This window comes from Indicator indicator, chromosome 6 (genome assembly GCF_027791375.1).
Source record: "Indicator indicator isolate 239-I01 chromosome 6, UM_Iind_1.1, whole genome shotgun sequence".
Classification (NCBI taxonomy): domain Eukaryota; kingdom Metazoa; phylum Chordata; class Aves; order Piciformes; family Indicatoridae; genus Indicator; species Indicator indicator.
Window position 1 is genome coordinate 44,006,425 of NC_072015.1, and position 22,288 is coordinate 44,028,712.

At 50.1% G+C, this 22,288-nt stretch overlaps 2 protein-coding genes across 2 annotated transcripts; one reads left to right on the forward strand and one right to left on the reverse strand.

Annotated features, from left to right (window-relative positions):
* Window positions 1-208: 208 nt before the first annotated feature.
* Window positions 209-1,111, reverse strand: LOC128967781 (olfactory receptor 14J1-like; the record flags this gene model as incomplete). The annotated part of the gene is made up of 1 exon (XM_054382010.1): window positions 209-1,111. A coding segment is annotated over exon 1 (903 nt), but the record flags the coding sequence as incomplete, so codon positions are not given.
* Window positions 1,112-16,287: 15,176 nt separating this feature from the next.
* Window positions 16,288-16,872, forward strand: LOC128967493 (olfactory receptor 14A16-like). Its single transcript, XM_054381635.1, has one exon. It carries the CDS (start codon window positions 16,288-16,290, stop codon window positions 16,870-16,872), a length of 585 nt encoding a protein of 194 aa, XP_054237610.1.
* Window positions 16,873-22,288: the final 5,416 nt, after the last annotated feature.

Consider the following 22,288-nt stretch of genomic DNA (forward strand, 5'->3'; position numbering starts at 1 on the left):
GTCTGTGGGTCACACCAGACAGGACAACACTAAAACATAAATGGTCTGAAGAAAGACATTTGTCTGGGAACAACATTCTCACAAGGGTAACACCAGCAGCAGCAGCCAGAACTGGAGCAGCCAGGCTGGGCCTGCACTGAGTGACATCAGAACTGCTCTGCAGGAGAAGACAAACAGTTTATTGCTTCTGAAAGCAGCCAGGGATCAGTTTGCTCAGGGCAGCCTTCAGCTCCTGGTTCCTCAAGCTGTAGATGAGAGAGTTCACTGCTGGAGGAACCACTGAGTACAGAACTGACACCACCAGATTCTGGGATGGAGAGGAGATGGAAGAGGGCCTCAAGTAGGAAAAGATGCCAGTGGTGATAAACAGGGACACCACAGCCAGGTGAGGCAGGCAGGTGGCAAAGGCTTTGTGGCGTCCCTGCTGAGAGGGGATCCTCAGCACTGCCCTGAAGATCTGCACATAGGACACCACAATGAACACAAAACAGAGAAAGACTAAGGCGATACTGACGACAATAAGCCAAAGTTCCCTGAGGTAGGATGCGGAGCAGGAGAGCTTGAGGATCTGGGGGATTTCACAGAAGAACTGATCCACAGCATTGCCCTGGCAGAGGGGCAGGGGAAATGTATTGGCTGTGTGCAGGAGAGAATTGAGAACCCCACAGGCCCAGGCAGCTGCTGCCAGGTGGACACAAATTCTGCTGCACAGGAGGGTCTCATAGTGCAGGGGTCTGCAGATGGCAACGTAGCGATCGTAGGACATGGTGGTGAGGAGCGAAACCTCTGCTGAAAGAAACAACAATACAAAAAAGACCTGAGTAACACATCCTGCATAGGAGATATCCCTGGTGTTCCTCAGGGAATTGTCCATGGAATTGGGCACAGTGGTGGAGATGGCACCCAGGTCAAGGAGGGCAAGGTTGAAGAGGAAGAAGTACATGGGGGTGTGGAGGTGGTGGTCAGAGGCTATGGTGGTGATGATGAGGCCATTGCCCAGCAGGGCAGCCAGGTAGATGGCCAGGAAGAGGCAGAAGTGCAAGAGCTGCAGCTGCCTTGTGCCTGCCAATGGCAGCAGGAGGAAGTGGGGGATGGAGCTGCTGTTGGCCATCTGCTGCCTCTGCCCATGCAGACCTGTGCAAGGAGGAAAAGGCAGGGACAAGTTAGGGAACACTTCTCTCTGTAAACCAAGATTGCAGTGCTCACAGAACACCTCCTCCCTGAGCTGCAGCAGCAAGGGATCAGCTCATTCCCCACCACCCCCAACCTCTGGCATCTTCAGCACACCTTCCAAGGCAGCTTGGACACTTAGTTTCCATGCAGACAGCTCAGGGGCAGGAATTGCAAAGTCAGAGTCAGAACACAAAGTGACCACATGGCAACAGCAATGCCTCAGAGCAAGAGTCCTGTGGATGGCTGGAGAATGAGGAAAGAGCACTGCAGTGCTGCAGAGACAATGAAGGGAAGAGAAAGGCAGAGGAGCTTGGGCTGAAGCCTTCTCCTTGGCCAGCTCTGCTCTCTGCAGCTCCCAGGATGGCACTGAAGAGCTTTTGTCAGCCTTTTGTGTGCACACTGCAGGAGTCTTCAGCTGAATGTCAGCTGCCAAGGTGTTGACTAATGCCCTGGAGCCCATAGCTTTGAGGGCACTGCCTGTGATGGGGAGAAGAGAAGAGCAAAAGGTTGCATTGGGAAATGTGTCTGCAGTGCAGAGAATGGCACAGAGGTGCCTGATCCCCCTTGCCAGGGCATCTCTGGCAGCAGATCCCTTCCCCTCCTTCCCACAACTCTTCTGCATGCAGCTGTCCCTGCTAGGAGCTGCTTCTCTGTGCCCTGCTCTCCTCCCTGTCCCTGCTGACAGAGCCCATTCCACCTGCTGTGTGCTCAGCTCTGCCCTGCAGACCCCTCCCAGCAGCAGGACACTGCCCAGGGGCAGCTCTGAGTGTGCGGGGGCTAAGGAACAGCTCACACAAGGGCTAATGAGAGCTTTTTTCTGAGAGTCTTCTGCAGAGTAGAGAAAAAAACTCTAGTCTCACACTGTCCATCCAGCACACCAAGGTGAACAAACTTCAAAGCCAAGACTCCTTCCCTTCCAGGAAAATGCTGCCTTGATGTTCTTCTGGAAAGCCTCCTCAGAAATGCCCAGTGGGGAGCTAGAACTGTGAGCAGCTCTGCCCAACGCAGCTCCCTCTGAACAGCACAAGGACCCTGCCCTGCCCTCCCCTCTCCTGCCCCCACATACTCACCATGTCAATTACTGCAATGACTTCTCCTGTGAGCTCTCAGTCACCCTCCTGGACACCTTGAAGCACTCTCTTCCTTCTTCATCTTTCTGACACCCTCTGACAGTGCCCTCAGCCCTGCTGTGCAGTGCAGAGGAGCTGCTCCTGGCCACAGCTCTCTCTTTTCTCTGCTGCTTGTTTTCCAGCAGCTCCCTCCAGCCATGGAGCTCAGCCCAGCTGAGCAGCAGAGGACCAACCCAAGGCATTTAATGATCCCTCTGGTGGCTTTGGTGCCATGTAAACATCAGAGACTGAGAGGAAGATGATGAAACCTCTCCAGAAGTCAAAGTTAGTTTCAGACTCTGAAGTTTTTTGTGATGTTGATGGGTCCCAGCGAAGACATTGCTGAGAAAGTTTCTCCAGACTGTGGTTAGAGCAGAGAACTGGTGGCAGTGATGAGAGGTCAGGACAAGCAGAGGAATGTGTCTCTGATTCTGAGGAAACTTGGAGGTGTTTCATTAATGCAAAAGGTCAAACCCTGAGCCCTGGACACTGGACAGGCAGTTCCTGTCCCTCACTCACTCCTCAGGGTGCTTTCTGCAGCAGTCGAATGTGGAGAGGACCAACATCAATGGCAGGACTAGGGCACAACCCCTGCCAGGGTCCTGATGATGGACAAGGAGGCAATGAGGCCCCAGGGCTGGCAGCAGGAGTTGTCTCCTCAGAGGCATCAGTGGCACAGCCAAGAGCCAGAAGCAAAGGCATGAAGAGCTTGGCTCTGCCAGGAGGCTTTCAGCTCTTGCACTGCTGTCTGGCATCTGCACCTCAGGCTGTCCTCTGCTGCTGCATGCCCTGAGCCTCTTTCCCTGCAGGCTGGAGTCATCCCCCCAGCTGCCCCTCCTTGCTGCCACCTTCCTTTGCTGCCATCTTTCCATCCTGCCTGAGTGTTCCTTGAAACACAAAGCCTTATGCTGCTCCAGGCTCCTGCTGGATGATGCCTTGCCCCACAGCACTGCCCTGGCAGTGACATTTCTTTCCCCTCATGTCCAGTCCGGACCTCCTCAGCTGCACCTTGTGGAAGGAAGGTTGCAAGCAGAACTGACAGGAGAAGAAAAAAGAAGAGGAAATTGTTTCTGCCTCTTCTCTACATCCCCAATAGCAACCCCATGAATTAAATAGACCTCATCAGTGGTTTTCTGTTGTAGCCAGTGGTGACTTATTGTCAGCCTTTGCAGTCAGGGACTACGCTAAAGTTCCCCCTTCAAGCTCTGCAAACTCTGTTACTGTGTGGGAGAACTCTACAAGGTGAAATGGATTTGGGGTGGGATTAAAATGATTGTGAAAGGAAAATCTCCTTGGGGCTGTGCTGAAATGAGTTTACACAGAGAGAGCCTGGGAATGAAAGGGGTAAGGGAAGGCCTCCTCTTGAGTCACAGCATTCAGAATGAACTCCCTGCCTCTTTGAACTCCATCAGAAAGAAGGGTTAAACCCAATCCTGGGGTTAAATCCAGTCCTAGTCCCAGACTTGGTCCCTGGTTTATGACTCAGGGTTTGGGTGCAGGGATGTCAGGGGCAGTGCTTTCCCATGGCACTATGGCTCCTGAAGAGCTTGAAGGCAGCAGCAGCAGTTTGAAATTCCTGAAACTGTTCTGGGGAATCCTAAGCTCAGGCTGTGGCTTTTCAGAGCAAGGCTTAGCAAGTCAAACCCCAACAACTGGTTAGAATCACTGCAGGTATTTAGATCAGAATTCTGCACACTTTGATCCACAGTCCCCATCTTGAGGTCCAACAGCTCAGGAGATGTGAGGAGAGAGGTTGCCAGTGAAGATTGAAGCAAAATGTGTTTGTGTACCTCAGCCTTCTCCTCAGCCATTGTTACCAGCTCATCACTCTTGCTCATCATGGCTCACATCCTTCCTTTGACCTTCCTTCTCTGACTAACAGACCTGCAGAAGCTACTTCTTCTTTGTATGCCCTTAAAGGTTCAGCTCCAGCCACACCTTGGTCTTCCTGACCCCATCCCTGCACAACAGGGCAGTGTCCCTGTGCTCTTCCCAGAGTCACAGTCTCACAGTTTCACAGGAGATCAGAGGCTGGAAGGGACCTCAAGAGATCACAGGTCCAACCCCCTGCTGAGGGTACTCTCAATGCCCTCAGCCAGGTGGTTGAGAAAGATATTGAACAAAACTGGACCCAGGACTGATCCCTGGGGGACACCACTGGCCACAGGCCTCCAAGTTGACTCTGTGCCATTGATGACAACCCTCTGAGCTCTCTTGTCAAGCTAGTTTGCAATGACCTCACTGGAAGCCAGCTATGCCACATCTCCTCAGCTTTTCTAGGAGGATGTTATGGGAGACAGCATCAAAAGCTTGACTGAAGTCAAGATATATGACATCCACTGCTCTGCCCTCATCTACCCACTTGGGCATAAATTCATAGAAGGCTATCGGATTAGTCAGAAGGGATCTCCCCTTGGTAAATCCATGATGGGTACTCCTGATAACCTTCTTGTCTTCCATGTGGTTAGAGAGGACCTCCAGGAGGAGCTGCTCCATCATCTTTCAAGGGATGGAGGTGAGGCTGACTGCTCTGTAGCTGTCTGGCTCCTTCTTGCCTGTTTGAAGACTGCAGTGACATTTGTTTTCTTCCAGTCCCCAGGCACCTCTCCTGTTCTCTAGGACTTCTCAAAGATGATGGAAGGAGGTTCAGCAAAAGTGTGAGCAGCTCTCTCATCACTCATGGATGCATCCCATCAGGGCCCATGGATTTGTGTGTCTTGAGATGGGATAAGAGATCTCTAACCCTGTCCTGACTGACCAGAGGAATGTCCACATCTCTCCAGTTCTGCCCCCTTGCTTCTAGAGACTGAGCTTCCGGAGGGCTGCTCTTAGGAGTGAAGACAGAGGCAAAGAAGGCCTTCAGCAACTCTGCCATCTCTGTATCATCACTTCCCACATCTCCCATCTCATTCAGCAGGGGCTCATCTTTTGCCTCCTCCTCCTTTTATCACTGATGGATCTGAAAAAACTCTTTTTGTTCTGTTTCACCCCTCTGGAGAGATTCAGTTCCAGGAGGGCCTTGGCCTTCCTTGTTGCATCTTGTGATGGTTTGAAACTGTCTTTTTAATTTTTCCTTGCAAAGTTCAGAACAGAGAAAGTGAAAGAATGTCAATAAGTCACTATTGGGTGTAAGAAAGCAAAATAACGATTGTTCTAAACACTTCCATTGGATAGATAGAAATGTTTAAGAACTATTACCCAAAACAAAGTAGGCATTCGGCACATTCTGCGTTCGGCAGTGGGGGCAGTTGCTGGGCTGTCTGGTTGCTGTTTCTTCTTCTCTTCTGGCTGAAGATAACACGAACTGACCTTGGCAGCTAAGTTAACAACTTTCTGCTTAACTAACTCTGCTTCTCTGTCCAGGGGGGTCTGGGGGGGAAGCTCCTGGGAGAGGGAGGCCCCTTTGGGAGGGTCCCCTTGGGGGGAAGCAAAGGGAGATCGATTGTGCTTTTTCTGTTGATTGTATATATTTGTGAATGTTGTGAATTTTGTATATTTGTACATATTCATTGCATTTCATCTGCTTGTAAATACAGCTTTTCATTTGCTTCCAGACTGAGCTAGCCTGGTTATTGTTGGTGGGGGGGGGAATTTCAGCTCACACCGACACACATCTCTACATTCTCTGACTCTATCTCCAGAATCCTCCCAAGTGAGCAGTCCTTTTGTCCACATATTGTAAACCTCCTTTTTGTGTTTGAGTTTTACTCAGAGTCCCTTGCTTACCCATGCAGGTCTTCTGCTTGCCTTACTTGATTTTTTTTCAAGGCAATACATTTCTCTTGAGCTTGGAGGAGGTAATGTTTGAACATCAACCAGCTCTCTTGGGCTCCCCTTCCTTCCAGAGCCCTGGCCCACTGGATATTCCTAAGTAGAGTCTTGAAGAGGGCAAAGTTGACCCTCTTAAAGTCCAGGGTTGAAATGTCACTTATCACCCTGCTTCTTGTCTGTTGATATTAACTTCTAACATGTCATGGTCACTGCACCCAAGATTCCCTCCAGCCTTGACATCTGCAACCAGTCCTTCTTTGTTTGTTAATATAAGAATCAAGAATCAAGAATCAAGAATCAAGAATCAAGAAGGTTGGAAAAGACCTCAAGGATCATCGAGTCCAACCTGTCACCCTACACCTCATGCCTGTCTAAACCATGGCACCAAGTGCCACATCCAATCCCCTCTTGAACACCTCCAGGGATGGTGACTCCACCACCTCCCTGGGCAGCCCATTCCAATGGCCAACCACTCTCTCTGTGAAGAACTTTCTCCTCACCTCCAGCCTAAACCTCCCCTGGCACAGCTTGAGACTGTGTCCTCTTGTTCTGGTGCTGGTTGCCTGGGAGAAGAGACCAAACCCCTCCTGGCTACAACATCCCTTCAGGTAGTTGTAGACAGCAATGAAGTCTCCTCTGAGCCTTCTCTTCTCCAGGCTAAACAGTCCCAGCTCCCTCAGCCTCTCCTCATAGGGCTTGTGCTCAAGGCCTCTCACCAGCCTCGTTGCCCTTCTCTGGACATGCTCCAGCAATTCAACATCTTTCCTAAACTGAGGGGCCCAGAACTGGACACAGCACTCAAGGTGTGGCCTAACCAGTGCTGTGTACAGGGGTACAATGACCTCCCTGCTCCTGCTGGCCAAACTATGCCTGATGCAGATTAGGATGCCATTGGCTCTCTTGGCCACCTGGGCACACTGCTGGCTCATGTTCAGGCGGCTGTCAACCAGTACCCCCAGGTCCCTTTCCACCTGGCTGCTCTCCAGCCACTCTGACCCCAGCCTGTAGCTCTGCATGGGGTTGTTGTGGCCGAAGTGCAGCACCTGGCACTTGGACTTGTTGAATGCCATCCTGTTGGACTCTGCCCATCTGTCCAGCCTGTCAAGGTCCCTCTGCAGAGCCCTTCTACCTTCTAACAGATCAACACCTGCTCCCAGCTTGGTGTCATCTGCAAATTTACTGATGATGGACTCAATCCCCTCATCCAGATCATCAATAAAGATATTGAACAGGATGGGGCCCAGCACTGATCCCTGGGGGACACCACTAGTGACAGGCTGCCAGCTGGATGTGGCACCATTCACCACCACTCTCTGGGCTCAGCCCTCCAGCCAGTTCCTAACCCAGCGCAGAGTGCTGCTGTCCAAGCCACAAGCTGCCAGTTTGGCCAAGAGTTTGCTGTGCGGGACAGTGTCAAAGGCCTTGCTGAAGTCCAGGTAGACTACATCCACAGCCTTTCCCACGTCCACCAGGTGGATCACCTGATCATAGAAGGAGATCAGGTTGGTGAGGCAGGACCTGCCCTTCCTAAATCCATGTTGGCTGGGCCTGATTCCTTGGCTATCCTTCAGGTATGCAGTGATTGCCCCCAAGACAATCTGCTCCATGATTTTCCCTGGCACTGAGGTCAGGCTGACAGGCCTGTAGTTCCCAGGTTCTTCTGTTCGTCCCTTCTTGTGGATGGGTGTCACATTGGCCAGTTTCCAGTCTTCTGGGACCTCTCCAGTGAGCCAGGACTGGTGGAAAATGATGGAGAGAGGCTTGGCCAGCTCATCTGCCAGCTCTTTCAGCACCCTAGGATGAATCCCATCAGGTCCCATGGACTTGTGAATATCCAAGTGACTCAACAAGTCTCAAACTAATTCCACATGGATTTCAGGAGTACAACACTGCTCCTTGACCCCATCAACCAGTTCAGGAGGCCAGTTATCCTGAAGTCCTCCTGCCTGACTGTTGAAAATGGAGGCAAAGAAGGTATTTAGAATCTCAGCCTTCTCCTCATCCTTAGTTACAACTAGGTCCAGCATTGCACTTCTCCTTCTTGGTTCTTCAGCTACTTGCAGGACAAAGTTGTCATCATGCACTGCAGGAACCTTTTGGACTGTTTGTGCTTGGCTGTGTGATCTTTCCAACTAATACCTGAGTGGCTGAAGTCACCCATGAGCACCAGGGCACTTGATCTTGAGGTCACTTCCAGCTGCCTGTAGAAGGCCTCAGCAGTAGCTTCTTCCTGGTTGGGTGGTCTGTAGTAAGCCCCCACAACAGTATCATCCATGTTTGTGTGTCGCTTCACTCTTAACCATAAGCTTTCAATGCTTTTATCATCTCCCCCTGGGTTCAGCTCAACACATTCCAGTTGCTTATCCACACAGAGAGCAACTCCACCACCTGGCCTTGTCAGTCTGTCCTTCCTGAAGAGTCCATAGTCATCCATAACCACACTGCAGTCATAGGAGCTGTCCCACCATGGCTCTGTAACTGCAACAAGAGCGTAGCCCAGGGACTGCACCCAGGTTTCCAGTTCATCCTGCTGATTCCCTATGCTTCTTGCCTTGGTATACAGACACTTGAGAGAGTGAGCAGAGGAGTATCTGTTACTATTGTGGGTGTTGCATAATCCACTCTCCCCTACAGGCCCTAGCACAGCAGTGGAGCTGGTACCCTGCCTCACAGTTGTCCCAGGAATGTCCTCAGTGAGGTTCATTTTTCCCTCTTCCCCCTTCAAAGTTAGTTTAAAGACCTATCAATCAGCCCTGCCAGTTCTGGTCCCAGGATTCTTTTTCCTCTCAGAGACAAGCAGGTTTTTTCTACAGTCAGCAGGCCTGGAGTCTTGTAGAGTAGCCTGTGATCAAAGAACCCAAAAACCTGCCCCTGACACCAGTCCTGCAGCCAGGCATTAACCTGCTGGATTTTCATGGTTAGTCCATCACTAGGATAGCAGTGGGGGGACAGAAGCAAACGCTACTTGTGCTCCTGACCCCTTAACCATTCGTCCCAGGGATCTGAAGTCCTTCATTGATCTCAAACTTCTTGTTGAAATTTCATCATTGCCTGCTTGGAAACCCAGCAATGGGTAGTAGTCAGTTGGGTGGGTCAGGGTAGGAAGTTTCCTTGCTACGTCCTTGACCCTGACCCCAGGTAGGCAACCGACTTCCCTAAAGAGTGGATCAGGTCTGCAGACAGGACCCTCAGTGCCCCTCAGAAGCGAGTCCCCGATGACAAGCAGCCGGCGTTTCTTCTTGCCTGCAGATGTTTGACAGGAGGTTTGCTCACCCCTGGCCTCTCTGAACGACGTGAGCTAGATAAGCTTCCATAGCTGCTGCATGATGGTTCCACTTGCTGAACATTGGTTTTGGTGGGAACAGGCTCACTCAGAACAGCAAATCTATTATACAGGGGCACCTGAGGGGGTTCAGGGGCTTGTGGTGTGCCATGCCTGGTGCACTTGGGAGGAATTTGTCTCCACTGCTCTCCAGCTCCTGAGTCATTCTGTTTTGGCAGCTGGTAAGAGAGTAGGGAGTGTGTAGTGTTCTGACTACTCCCTGGCTGATGGGACTGTGTGAAGGATGGCAGAGTCTGATTCCACCGGTCCAGCTTCCTCTCACACTCCCTAATAGTCTGCAGCCTTTCACCTTCCTCCTTTAGCTCACCCTCTAGACAGAGAAGGTCACCCACTTGCTCACAGTGAATACAGGAGTAGTCCCTGCAGTCTGCCATGGGAAGTGAGAGATTCTGGCCAGGAGTCTGGATACCTGCATGTGTATGTGGGACCTCTGTCTGAGTGGGCACAGATCTTCTGGAAACACTTTCATGACGAGTTGCAGCCATCTCTGATCCTGCCCACGTGTCCTAACTGGACAACAAACACACAGGACTCAGCTCCTCCCTCTGGTGAAAACACCTCCCCTGCAGCAGAGACTGTGCCCACACCGTGCCTGCCTCCCCGAGCAGGGAAGGGCTGAGATCACAGCTCTGCCCTGTCTCGACATGCTGGGGATTTTAGATCAGCTGCCAGAGCAGAGACTCCCCCGACACCTCTGCTGCCTCTCAGGAGAGAGAAGCTGGCTCAGAGGAGGGCTCCTGCCCTGCCGCTTGGCGCTGCTCCAGCACTACTCCTGCCTCCCTGAGCAGGGAAGGGCTGAGATCGCAGATCTCCACAGATGATGTCACACAGCCTGCTCTATGATGTCACACAATCCACTCTATGATGTCACACACTCAGCTCTATGATGTGACACAGAATTCTCTTTGATGTCAGAAAGCCAGGTCTGCAATGTCACACAACCTGCTCTGTTACATCACAGAATCCTCTCAATGATGTCATACAGCCTGCTCTGTGATGTCTCACACCCTGCACACCTCCAGCTCACTGATGTCACACAGCTCACACTGCCATCACACAACCCTCTCTATGATGCCACACAACTTCCTCTATGATGTCACACAGCTGGCTCTGTGATCTCACATAACCCTCTTATGATAACACACAGCCTGCTCTGTGGGATGTGTGACAGAGCAGACTGTGTGAAATCAGAGGGTGGGATGTGTGACATTGAAACATGTTGTGTGACATCATACAGAGGGTTATGTAATATCACAGTGAGGACTGTGTGCCAGCAGACAGCACATTCTGTGCATAGTGCAGGTTGTGTGAAATCCTCGAGAGGACCTTGTGTGATATCATACAATGGTCTGTGTGACATCCTCCTGTGGGCTGAGTGACATCACAGTGTGCATCCTGTGACAGCATAGAGCAGGCTGTGTGGTATCACAGGAGGGTTATGTGACATCACAGAGCCAGCTGTATGACATCATAGAGGAGGTTGTGTGACATCATAGAGGGCCTTGTATGACATCACAGAGAGGGTTCTGTAACATCAGAGAAGGAACTGTGTTACACTATAGAGAAGGTTGTTTGACATCACAGAGCAGGCAGTGTGACATCAGAGAGACAGGTCTGACATCACAGAGAGAGCTATGTGACATCATAGAGCAGTTTGCAACACATCCCAGAGCAAGCTGAGTGACCTCATTATTGGTAGGAGTGAGAATATAGAGCCAGAGCTGTGATTTTCCACAGCTGGCTGAGTAACATCATAGAGAGGGTTGTGTGAAATCACAGAGAGTGTTGTGTGACATCATAGAGCTGACTGTGTGACATCCTAGAGAGGGCTGTGGGAACTGACAGAGTGATCTGTGCGACATCCTTGAGCATTATGTGTGACATAAGGGAGCAGGCTGTGAGACAGAAGGTGTGACAGCATAGGGTGGACTGCATGGCATCATAGAGTGAATTGTGTGACTGCATAGAGAGGGTTGTGTGACATCATAGCTTGTGTTGTGTGACATCATAGAGCAGGCTGAGTGACATCATTCAGTGTGATGTGTGACATCATAGAGCAGACTGTGTGACATCACTGTGTGTAGTGTGACAGCATGGGGTCAGCTGTGTGACATCATAGTATGTGTGGCATGACACTGTAGAGCAGGTTGTGTGACACCATAGAGTGACTCCTGTGACACTGTAGAGCAGTCTGTGTGATATCACAGAGCTGATGGTGTGGCATCATAGAGCTGAGTGTTTGATATCACAGAGAGGGTTATGCGACATCATAGAGCTGCTTGCAAGATGTCACAGAGCAGGCTGAGTGACCTCATTTAGTGGCAGGTGTGACATCACAGAGCCAGAGTAGTGACATTAGACAGCTGGTCGAGTACAATCATAGAGCAGATTGTGTGGCATCATGGAGCAGAGTCTGTGATATCTTACAGCAGGCTGAGCGACATCATTTAGTGGTAGGTGTGACATAATAGAGCAGGAGTTATGACATCATACAGAGGGTTGTGTGACATCATAGAGTGCGTTCTGAGACATCACAGATCTGACTGTTTGACAGCATAGCTTGGATTCTGTGACATCATAGAGCTGGCAGTGTGACATCACAGAGCCATCTGAGAGATCCTAGAGCCAGCTGTGTGACATTGCCTCGACCTGCTTTGCTGGACAAGATGGTTCTGTCATGGATCCTCCAAAGGAAACAAGGAAGAAACTGAGCAGTTGGTTGAGAAAAGCTCCTGAATTGGATTGTGGTAACCTGTGAAGGGGGAAATGTTAGAAATAGAGAAAAGTAGGAAAAACTGAAGAGAGAGCAAAAGAAGTGAGGGTTATCACTGTGGCTCCAGAGGATGTCTCACTGGCCCTGAAGGCCTTGATCAGTGGGGAAGCTGTGATCCATGGGGAGCTCTTAACTTCCCTGTTCCCTTGGAGGTTTTGTAGCTTTTCCAGTCCCACACCTGGTCACAGTTCCTCATTCAGTCCTCATGGTTACAGCACATTTGACTGAGGTCAGCCCCATTCCCACAATCAGTCACCTGTGTCACCCCTTTCCCATGGTCAGTTCCCTGTGTCACTCCTGTCCCATGGTCAGTTGTTTGCTCTTTTGGTGCTAAACTGCTGTGTCAGTCACCTGGGAGGGCCCTCTCCAGCCCAAGCCCCACACAACTCTCACACTCAGCACCAGCTTGCATCCCAACACTCTGCAAAGCAGAACCTGTGCCATTGTCTGCTGAACAGCTGCTAGAAGCACAGAGCTGTGGCCTTGCTGAGAAGCAGCAATCTTCCTGGGGCAGTGCTGTGAAAAGAGCTCAGGAGAAAGAAGGTTGAGGCCAACAGGAAGAAAACAAACTTCAAGCCATAGGGCAACGTCTCTCCTCACATCTCCTGAGCTGATGGACCTCAAGATGGGGACTGCAGGTCAACCTCTGTGTAAATCTGATCTAAATCCCTGCAGTGATTCTAACCAATAGTTGGGGTTTGACTTGTTAAGCCTTGCTCTGAAAAGCCACAGCCTGAGTTTAGGATTCCCCAGAACAGTTTCAGGAACTGAAAACTGCTGCTGCTGCTTTCAAGCTCTCCAGGAGCGACAGTGCCATGGGAAAGCACTGACCCTGGCAACCCTGCACCCAAACTCTCAGTCATAAATCAGAGAACAAGTCTGGGAAGGGGATTGAATCTTACGTGACCCAGACTTCTCTCTCAAGTTGTTCAGAGAGTGAGGGAGTCCATTCTGAATGGTGTGACTCAACAGAAGGCCTTCCCTTCCCTCTTTCATTCCCAGTCTCTCTCTTCCATCTCTCCAGCCCAACACCAAGGGCATTTGCCTCTCACACTCATTCTCATCCTACACCAAATGGATTTCCCTTTATCTAATTCTCCCATGGAATCCGTCAGAGAGGGAAACTTGGCCATCAACTTGTACCTGAGTAAACATTTGTTAAGCTTTGCTAAAGAACATCCAGTTGTGGCAAATTCTCCTCCTGCCTCAGCAGAACTGACTGCTGTTGACTGTTCTCAGCTGCAGTTGGCTTTGGCCTTGTTTCTCTCAAGCCATGGCCATTGCTGGCCTACAAATGGCAACTCTTTCTTTTTGATGGGAGCTGGCTCAGATGTAAAGACCCCCATAGTGTGTGTAGAGATCTGTAGTACAGTGGAGAAGGGTTGGGGATTATAGAATCAAAGAACTCTGGAATGCTTTCTGTTGGAAGGGACCTAAAAGAACATCTAGTGCAGCCCCTGAGCATGGGCAGGGACATCTTCCACTAGTTGAGGTTGTTCAGAGTTCCTAAGCTTGGACACTTGCAGGGGCATCTCCTTTTCTGTGCAACCTGTTCCAGTGTCCTGTCAGCTTCATCAGAAAAGATTTCTTCCTTATATGCAATCTAAGTCTCCCCTCTTTCAGTTTAAAGCCACTGTCCCTTGACCAGATGTTTGGAGATCTCTGGCCAGTGACCACAAGATAGAGGCTGAAGGCCCTGGGCTCAGTGATGTGGAGACTGAGGACAGCTGAGGAGTAGCCAGAGAGTGCTTGAGGAGTGCTTTGAGACATGGTGAAGATTTTCTGGATAGCGAAGAGCAGCATGAGAAAGAAATAAAGCCACAAAATATGGCTAGGGAAGTCCAGACTGGACTTGAGAAGAAAGAAATGTCACTGCCAGTGCAGTGCTGTGGAGCAAGATGTCACCCAGCAGGAGCCTGGATCTACTCAAGGCTTTGTTTCTCAAAGAAGAGCCAAGGAGGATGGAGAGATAGCAGTAAAGGAAAGCGCCAGCAAGGAAGGGAAGCAGCTGGGGGGGTGACTCCAGCCTGCAGGGAAAGAGGCTCAGGGCATGCAGCAGCAGAGGACAGCCTGAGGTGCAGATGCCAGAGGGCTGTGCAAGAGCTGAAAGCCTCCTGGCAGAGCCAAGTTCTTCATGCCTTTGGTTGTGGCTTTTGGCTGTGCCACTGAAGCCTCTGAGGAGACAACTCCTCCTGCCAGCCCTGGGGCCTCCTTGCCTCCTTGTCCATCCTCAGGAGCCTGGCAGGGCTTGTGGAATAGTCCTGCCCTTGACAGTGGTCCTGCTCCTCCAGGAAGCACCCTGAGGAGTGATTGAGGGACAGGATCTGCATGTCCAGGGGCTGGGGGTCAGGGTTTCACCTTTTGCATTAACGAAACACCTCCAGGTTTGCTCAGCAGCAGAGCCAACTTCCTCTGCTTGTCCTGACCTCTCATCACAGCCTCCAGTTCTCTATTCCAACCACAGCTTGCAGATACTTTCCCAGTAGACTCCTCACTGGGACCCAGCAACACTACAAGAAACTTGAGAGTCTGAATCTAACTTTGACTTTTTGAGAGGTTTCGTCATCTTCCTCTTAGTCTGTGATGTTTACATGGCACCAAAGCCACCAGAGGGATCATTACATGCTTTGGGTTGGTCCTCTGCTGCTCAGCTGGGCTGAGCTCCGTGGCTGGATGGAGCTGCTGGCAAGCAGGCAGCAGAGAAAAGAGAGAGCTCTGGCCAGGAGCAGCTCCTCTGCACAGCACAGGAGGGCTGAGGGCACTGCCAGGGAATCTCAGGAAGATGAAGAAGGCAGAGAGAGCTTGAAGATGTCCAGGAGGAGAAGTTACTGCAGTCACTGACATGGTGAGTCTGTGGTTGCAGGGCAGGGCAGGTGCAGGTCCTAGTGGCATCTCCTAAAGCTGCCACAGCTGATTGGTGCTGTAAGGAAAATTTCCTGTCCAGAGATTTTTTTCAGGCCGCTGTGAAGAGCTGTGGAGCCCTGGGGTGCAGGCAGGGTTGGGCAGGGCTGTCCTTCAGAGCAGGGTCCCTGCAGCCCAGGGGCTGTGTGCTGGTGCAGGGACTCTGCTGCCTGCCAGCCTCATCTCTCAGCCTGCCACATTGCTCCACACACTACAATAGTGGGGAGAAGTTGTGAGTGGCAGAAGAGAGCCCTGGAAGGGCAGGACAGGGCAGGTCAGGGCAGGGCAGGACAGGGTCCTTGTGCTGTGGAGAGGGAGCTGCGTTGGCCAGAGCTGCTCACAGTTCTAGCTCCCCCCTGGGCATTTCTGAGGAGGCTTTCCAGAAGAACATCAAGGCAGCATTTTCCTGGAAGGGAAGAAGTCTTGTCTTTGAACATTGATCACCTTGGTGTGCTGGGTAGGCAGTGTGAGACTACAGTTTATTTCTCTACTCTGCAGAAGACTCTGACACCAAAGGTGTCATTAGACCTTTTCTGAGGTGCTCCTGAGCCCCTGCACACTCAGGGCTGCTCCTGGGCAGTGTCCTGCTGCTGGAAGGGATCTGCAGGACAGATCTGAGCACACAGCCCTTTTCCTATGTAGTCCTGAGTCCAGAGGACTCTTCATGGAACTTAAGGGTCCAAGCTGCGTTTGAAGCTGTGCTGAAGATGCCAGAGATTGGGGGTGGTGGGGAATGAGCTGATCCATTGGTGCTGCAGCTCAGGGAGGAGGTGTTCTGTGAGCACTGCAATCTTGGTGTGCAGAGAGAAGTGTTCCCTAACTTGTCCCTGCCTTTTCCTCCTTGCACAGGTCTGCATGGGCAGAGGCAGCAGATGGCCAACAGCAGCTCCATCCCCCACTTCCTCCTGCTGCCATTGGCAGGCACAAGGCAGCTGCAGCTCTTGCACTTCTGCCTCTTCCTGGCCATCTACCTGGCTGCCCTGCTGGGCAATGGCCTCATCATCACCACCATAGCCTCTGACCACCACCTCCACACCCCCATGTACTTCTTCCTCCTCAACCTCTCCATCCTTGACCTGGGTACCATCTCCACCACTGTCCCCAAATCCATGGACAATGCCCTCAAGAATACCAGGGACATCTCCTATGCAAGATGTGTTCTCCAGCTCTTCTTTTTCATATTCCTAATTGACGCAGAGTATTTTCTCCTCACCACCATGTCCTACGATCGCTACATTGCCATCTGCAGACCCCTGCACTATGAGACACTCCTGGGCAGCAAACTTTGTGTCTATCTGGCAGCAGCTGCCTGGGCCTGTGGGGTTCTCAATTCTCTCCTGCACACAGCCAATACATTTCCCCTGTCCCTCTGCCAGGGCAATGCTGTGCACCAGCTCTTCTGTGAAATCCCCCACATCCTCAAGCTCTCCTGCTCCACATCCTACCTCAGGGAACTTTGGCTTCTTGTGGTCACTGCCTGTTTGCCATTTGTCTGTTTTGTGTTCATTGTGGTGTCCTATGTGCAGATCTTCAGGGCAGTGCTGAGGATCCCCTCTCAGCAGGGACGCCACAAAGCCTTTGCCACCTGCCTGCCTCACCTGGCTGTGCTCTCCCTGTTTATTACTACTGGTTTCTTTGCCCATCTGAAGCCCTCCTCCATCTCCTCCCCATCCCTCAATCTGGTGGTGTCAGTTCTGTACTCAGTGGTACCTCCAGCAGTGAACCCTCTCATCTACAGCCTGAGGAACCAGGAACTGAAGGCTGTCCTGAGCAAACTGCTCCCTGGTTGCTTTCAGAAGTAATAAACTGTTTGTCTTCTCTTGCAGAGCAGTTCTGATGTCACTCAGTGGAGGCCCAGCCTGTCTCCTCGAGTTTTGGCTGGGTTTGGTGCATTTTCACTCTTTGTAGTATTGTCTTTCCCTTTCTAATCCAATCTCTGCTTTGCTTTTCTCATCAAGAGTTTATGTTGCAGGAGTCCTTCCCAGACCCCACTGTGGGCAAGACTTGACTGACAGACAGACTTGTACTCATACCATACCAGGTTGGAAGAGACCTCAAGGATCATCTGCTCCAACCTCTCTTGGCAAAAGCAGAGCCTAGCCAAGATGGCCGAGCACCCTGTTCAGAAGGATTTTGTAAGTGTGCAATGATGGGGACTCCACCACTTTGCTGGGGAGGTTATTCCAATGGTTCATTGGGAAAAACTTTCCTCTTATGTCCAGTCAGAACATTCCAGGAGTAACTTGTGTCCATCTGCCCTGGTTTAGCCACTTGTGCTGTCACCAATGAATCCTAGATCTCAAGCACTGCAAGTACCAGTGCCTGTGTGTGTTGGGTTTGGCCGAGCTGGAGTGAATTCTCCTCACAGAATCTTTCTAATGCTGTGTTTTGCAGCAGTAGTTGATAACACAGCAGCGTTTTGGCTCCTGGTGAATAAGTATCCAGGCTGTGTCTTTTCAACGGTTCCCTGTTCCGAGAGCACACTGAGGGGTGGGCACGATCTTGGGAGGGGACAGGGCTGAGCCAGCTGAGCCAAACTGGCCAGAGAGGTATTCCATGCCCTATGAGGTCAGCTCAGGTATGAGAATGAAGTAAAAGAAGGCAGTGGTGGGGACTTGTCCATGGTGTCTATCCTCCCAAGCAACCACCAAGATTAGAGAGCCCTGCTGCCCGAGACCACCCATGGTGCTGCTGATGGGCAGGAGAGACTAACAGCTCTCTCTCTGCTTTGTGCTTCCTCACAGTCTATTGCTGGTGCTTATTATTGTTATTAAAATTTCTTTTCTCTTATTATTGGCTTTTGTTATATTTTTTCCCCCTCTCCCCTTGTCCATTTAAGAGGGGGAGTGATAGAGCAGCTTTGGTGGGCATCTGGCCTCCAGGCCAGGGCCAAACCACCAGAGCCTATTTTGGTGCCAAAACCTGGGGAAAAATATAATCTACCTGTAAATTCTGCAGTTCTTCTATAAGCCTGCTTAAGATACAAACTGCTGTGCTGGTCCCATGGCTGGTGGATAATATTTGCTTTGTTTTGGAAACACTTTGGTTGTTCAGGAACATGCTGAGGCAGATCATGGCTATGTGTTTTTTTCTCCTACTTGTAGGGCTGCTGTTCTGTAGGAGCTATGCTGGAGAGGTTATCATTTCTTTCTCCCCACCTGAAATGAATATAGGGAATTTTATTATGCAGTCCCCCAAGATTATGATCCATCCTTACGGAAGCTCTCTAGTACTGCTAATCAAGACCACTGGCATGTTATGGGTTTTGTGGAGTTTGGTTCCATCATGGCATGACAGGAGACAGTCCTTGGGTGGGGATATATCGAAACGTGCCCTGAGGTGGTCAGTCCCTGGGTGACAGGGGGTGTGCAAGGATTTGGGCAGATTCCTAGGACAGTTATCACCTCCCATAGCCTGGGACTTTACCCCAGAAGAGGTGAGCAATCCCACTAAACTGACTTGCCATCTGATAGAAGGCTGCCTTGCTCATCCCAATGAGAACCAACAACTTCTTGCACTCTACTGGAGCCAGGCCTGTGCTTACCGAGCCACAGTTCAGTACTCTAAGAAGACTGTTGCTGAGGTAGGCACTCAAATATTTCCTGAAAATATCATGGTTGAGATAGGAACCCAAATGGCAAGCAGAGAGATTGCACCTGTAGTGAAAAAGAAACAGCGGACAAGGAGGTCAACAGGTCCCTCTCCTCGATTGGTAAGGGATGAGGAAGATTATCATGAAGAGGCTGGTCCATCAACCGGGAGATCAGAGCCAGTGAGCAAGATTAAACAAGAAGCAGAGACTACTCGGTCCTTAACCTCGGCAGAGCTGAGAGACTTGCGCAAGGATTACAGCCGCCAGCCAGGAGAGCAGATTGCTGCTTGGCTGCTCCGGTGCTGGGATAATGGGGCTGACAGTTCACTGCTAGAAGGGAAAGAGGCTGCAAAACTGGGAGCCATTGCTAGAAACAGAGGTATTGAGAAAGGAATTGCAAAGGAGACAGGCATATGCAGCCTCTGGAGACTACTCCTGTTAAGTGTAAGGGCAAGGTACCCATGCAAGAAGGACCTTATGAGCTATCCAGGTGTGATGGTTTTAAGACTGTCTTTTTTATTTTTTCTTCACAGGTTTAAGCAGAGAAAGTGAAAGAATGTAAATAAGTCACTATTGGATATAGAAAGCAAAATAAGGATTATTCTAAACACTTCCATTGGAGAGGTAGAAATGTTTAAGAATCTCTACTCAAAACAAAGTTGTGGCAGTCTGAGTCTGGCTCGGCTTGCTTGCTGGGCTTCTGTCTGTCTGGCAGCTTCTTCTTCTTTTCTGGCTGAAGATAACACACTGACCTTGACAAGCTAAGTCTAACAGCCTCTCTGCTTCTTGACTCTCTGCCTTCTGCCAGGAGCCTCTTGGGGATTCCTTCTGGCTGAGGGGGGAGGCCCCTTAGGGAAGGCCCCTTGGGGAAAGCAAAGGGGCCTTGGTTGTGCTTTTCTGTTGATTGTACATATTTGTAAATATTATGAATAGTGTCTATTTGTACATATTCATTGCATTGCATCATAAATTGTAGATTTGCTTGTAAATACAGCTTTCATTTGCTTCCAGACTGAGCTAGCCTTGTCATTGTTGGTGTGGGAGGGGGACTTCAGCTCTCACACTGTTATAATTCATTATTTTGGCGCTCCAACACGAGGCAATTGCTTGCATGATTTATTTCTGCTCAGATTAGGAAGCAAAATGAAGCTGCTTTGGATCCTTTGGCATCTTATCTATTCTGAGTGTGGTGTTCTATCCATGGGCTATTTCCACTATGATAGATAAGATTGTGAGATATGTGGCATATAAGCTGTTTCTTTGGGGTAAGAACAAGTTACTGAAAGTTGTTGAGTTTTGTTCTGCTTTTATTGGACTAGGAGTTATGGTAACTTCTACTCAAAATAGGTTAGCTTTGGATTTGTTTTATGCTAAGGAGGGGTTTTTGTGACTTCTTGATTTCTGAATATGAGTTGGCTCAAACAGTTGTTTGTAATGCTTGTTGGAATAATTGTAGTACTGATCTGTATAAATCTTAGTAATTATTGTTTTAAGATGATAAGTCCTTTAGGTAAAATTTTTGTACTAATAAGTTGCAAGTAAATGGTAGTAGTTTCGAAGATTTAGAAATTACAACACAAATCAATAGTGGCCAAAAAGAGAAATGGGGGGCTGTGATGAATAAAATAAATTATTTGTGTTAAAGGGTAAGCTAGGAGTAAAATTCAAGGATTTTTTGTTTTCAGAATGGATGGAGGTCTGCAGGAGACTGTGTGCTTGAGAAACTTAAACAAAGGGCTGTGCATTTTCAAACAGACAAATCAAAGCTCCGAGGGTGCCAGACCAGAGATAAGAGGCTGTACCAGCCCCATCCATGCACGACTTCAGATAAGAAACCTGAGGAACGGTGCAGAGCTGTTCAACAGCCTCTGTGAGAGAAAATAAGACTCACACCGAGCAGAATGTGCATGCAAGGAAATCCCACCCATTCCGAGAACGTTCTGAGAACTCATTATCACATACCTGCCTTCTATTTAGCATAAACCTGTTTATGTAAATGAGATGGCTATATAAGGAGGAAAAAAAGTTATTGTAGCTGCTGTGATTTGTCCCCCCAGACTAGCATGCTGTTTGCTTGTTTTTATTTCCAATAAAATTTTAAAAGAGATATTCTTGTCAGCCCATTTATAACAACTGGGATGGCATCAGGGGATCAGTTTGCACAGATGGGTCCTGCTCTGTCCTGGGATGGAATCAGGGTTTCAGGAGATGCACTTTGTGCTGGGATGAGACTCAGACTGGACTGGGAGATGGCAATGGGATCCCATTTGTGCTAGGCTCAGGCCAGAGCTGCACTGGGATCAGGATCTCCACTTTGTGCTGTGCTGGCTGCAGTTGGCACTGGGCAGGGGTCCAAGGGCTGCACTTTGTAGTGGCACAGGAAAGTGTATGGGAGATGGCAAAGTGATGCAGTTTGTACTGGGCTAAGACCACATCTGTGCTGGATGCCCTCCTTCAGGAGATGCAGTTTGTACTGAGATGGGACCAGGTCTGTACTGGGAGGGGTTAAAAGGATCAAGTTTGTACTGTGTGGGGACCAGACTGTACTGGAATGGGGCCAGGGAATGCAGCTTGTACTGGAAAAGGGTCCAGGCTGTATTGGAGAGGACAATGGCATCCAGATTTTCTCAGCACAAGGCCTAATGTGTACTTGGAGGGATTAAAGGGATCCTGTTTGGACTGGGACAGGGCCCAGACCGTGCTGGAAGGTCATGAGAGTGTGCAGTGTGTACTGGAATGGATGTACCTGGCAGTGGGAAGGGAGCAAGGGGATGCATTCTGTGCTGGGATGGGACCCAGAGTGCAGACTGTAATGGGAGTGGAAAATCTGATCTGTTTTGTGGGATGATGCCACATCTGTACTGGGAGGGGCTAAAGAATGTGTACTGGGAGGGGGTCAGGGTACTAAGGCACTATGGTAGTTTTAGGCTGTACCTTTAAAAAATTTCCACAGATCTGCAACAGAAGGTGGTGAAATGTGAGTAAATCACTGTGGGGTGTAAAAAGGAAAATAATGAGAGCTCTAAACAATCCATTGGAGAGATAAGGGACTCGAACCAGTTGTGCCAAACAATCTTTCACTCTTGTTGCTTCTTCAGCTCTGGCTGAGGCTGCTTCTGGCTTTGCTGACCTTGACTGCATTGCTTTTGTTGTGACTGGAATTACCAACAACTTCCTCGCTCTTTCTGCTGTCCGTTTTGTGTCCATGTGTGTAAGGAAGAGAGGTGGGGGGGGAGCAGCTCTTAGCTCCCTGTGTCCATGAATCCAGGGTGGTTCTGTTTGTTAATTCTAAATCCCTGTACCTATTGCACTCCTCTCTATCTTGTGCATGTTCAGTGGGTTCCATTCTAGATTGTAGTGCTGCCTGCAAATACAACTTCCTGTGCTTCCAGCTGGGCTGGGCTGGCAAATTCAATGTGGGAGGGGAATTTTCAACCCCCCAGAGGTCCAAAGCTGACAGAGACCTCAGGCTTTGCCCCAACACAGAGGCTCAGCAGGAGAGTGTGGAAGGGAAGAAAGAGCAGCTCAGGACAGCCCAAGCTCTGGGGCTCCCTGGCACTGCTGCTGTGCTGCGCTCTGCCCTTCCACCTCTGCACACAGGCACTGCCCTGCAGCTCCAGAGAAGC